Genomic DNA, 1092 nt, shown 5'->3' on the forward strand with positions numbered 1-1092 from the left:
CTTCTCACTTCTCTTCCGTTCAACATCTCCAAGTTCAGCGGCGCCGCCTCGCGCGCCGCCGCCCCGACCACCGTCAAGCCCATCGGCGCCGCGGCCGACGCCGAGCTCGCCTCCTTTGGCGAGGCTGCCGGCGCGGTCAAGAATGGCGACGTCTCGCTCGCCGACTCCACCGCCAACTCCGTCGGTGTCACGTGCGGCGGCGGCGGCGCCCCTGTGTGGTGCGCGGAGCCGCCGCCGCCGCTCACCGAGCTCTGCGTCTCCGAGGATCCGATAAAGGCCTCGGGCTCCACGAGCAACGAGACGGTCTGCACGACCGCCACGGCCCACTCCAAGGGCGAGGCCGACGAGACGGACACAAAGGTGTGCGACTCTCCGCTCTCTCACACACCGTCTGGCCTCTCTCACGGGGGCACGTGCTCCGCCGCCCTCCCCGCCTCTCCATCTCCGCCCGGGCGTCCTCGCCGCCCTCCACTCTCCCCCCACCACCCCCTCCCCCTCCCCGCGCCCGCCCCCGCCCCCGCCCTCCCCCAGCCGCCCTCCCCACCTCCTTCCCCGCCCCCTCCTCCGCCGCCGCCACCTCCCTCACCCCTCTCCCCCTCCGCCTCCCCAACACCATTCCTTGCCGGCCGCCCTCCCCCGCCGCCCCCCCCACCTCCCTAGCCGCCTCTCCCTGCTCCGCCGCCCTCCCCTGCGCCGCCCTCCGCCCTCTCTCGCCCCCCCTTCGCCCCGCCCTCGCTCCCCGCTCCCACACCGTCGGCCCCACATCGGCGCCTCCGCTGCGCGCCGTCCCCGCCTCCGCCCCTACTCCCCCACGCCCCTCCCCCTTCACAGAACAAGCCTGTCCCGGGCTCCACGACGGACGAGGCGGATTGCACGACCGCCACGGCCCACTCCAACGTCGAGATCGGGATCGGTAAGACCTACCCGACTACCTCCATGAAGCTCAACATCGGCGCCTACGCCGAGCTCGCCCCCTTATTTGACGAGACTTCCGGCGCGACGAAGATCGGCGACCCCTCACTCGAGGAGAGCTTCACGACCGCCACGGCCCTCTCAGAGGTCGATGTGGCCTCGCTGCTCTTTCTCCACTCT

At 72.4% G+C, this 1092-nt stretch overlaps 1 protein-coding gene across 1 annotated transcript; it reads left to right on the forward strand.

The window, feature by feature from the left end:
* Positions 1 to 33: 33 nt before the first annotated feature.
* On the forward strand, positions 34 to 1059 carry EMIHUDRAFT_125556 (hypothetical protein; the record flags this gene model as incomplete). The annotated part of the gene is made up of 2 exons (XM_005792646.1): positions 34 to 360; positions 832 to 1059. Coding segments are annotated over 2 exons (555 nt in total), but the record flags the coding sequence as incomplete, so codon positions are not given.
* Positions 1060 to 1092: the final 33 nt, after the last annotated feature.

This window comes from Emiliania huxleyi (genome assembly GCF_000372725.1).
Source record: "Emiliania huxleyi CCMP1516 unplaced genomic scaffold EMIHUscaffold_10551, whole genome shotgun sequence".
Classification (NCBI taxonomy): domain Eukaryota; phylum Haptophyta; order Isochrysidales; family Noelaerhabdaceae; genus Emiliania; species Emiliania huxleyi.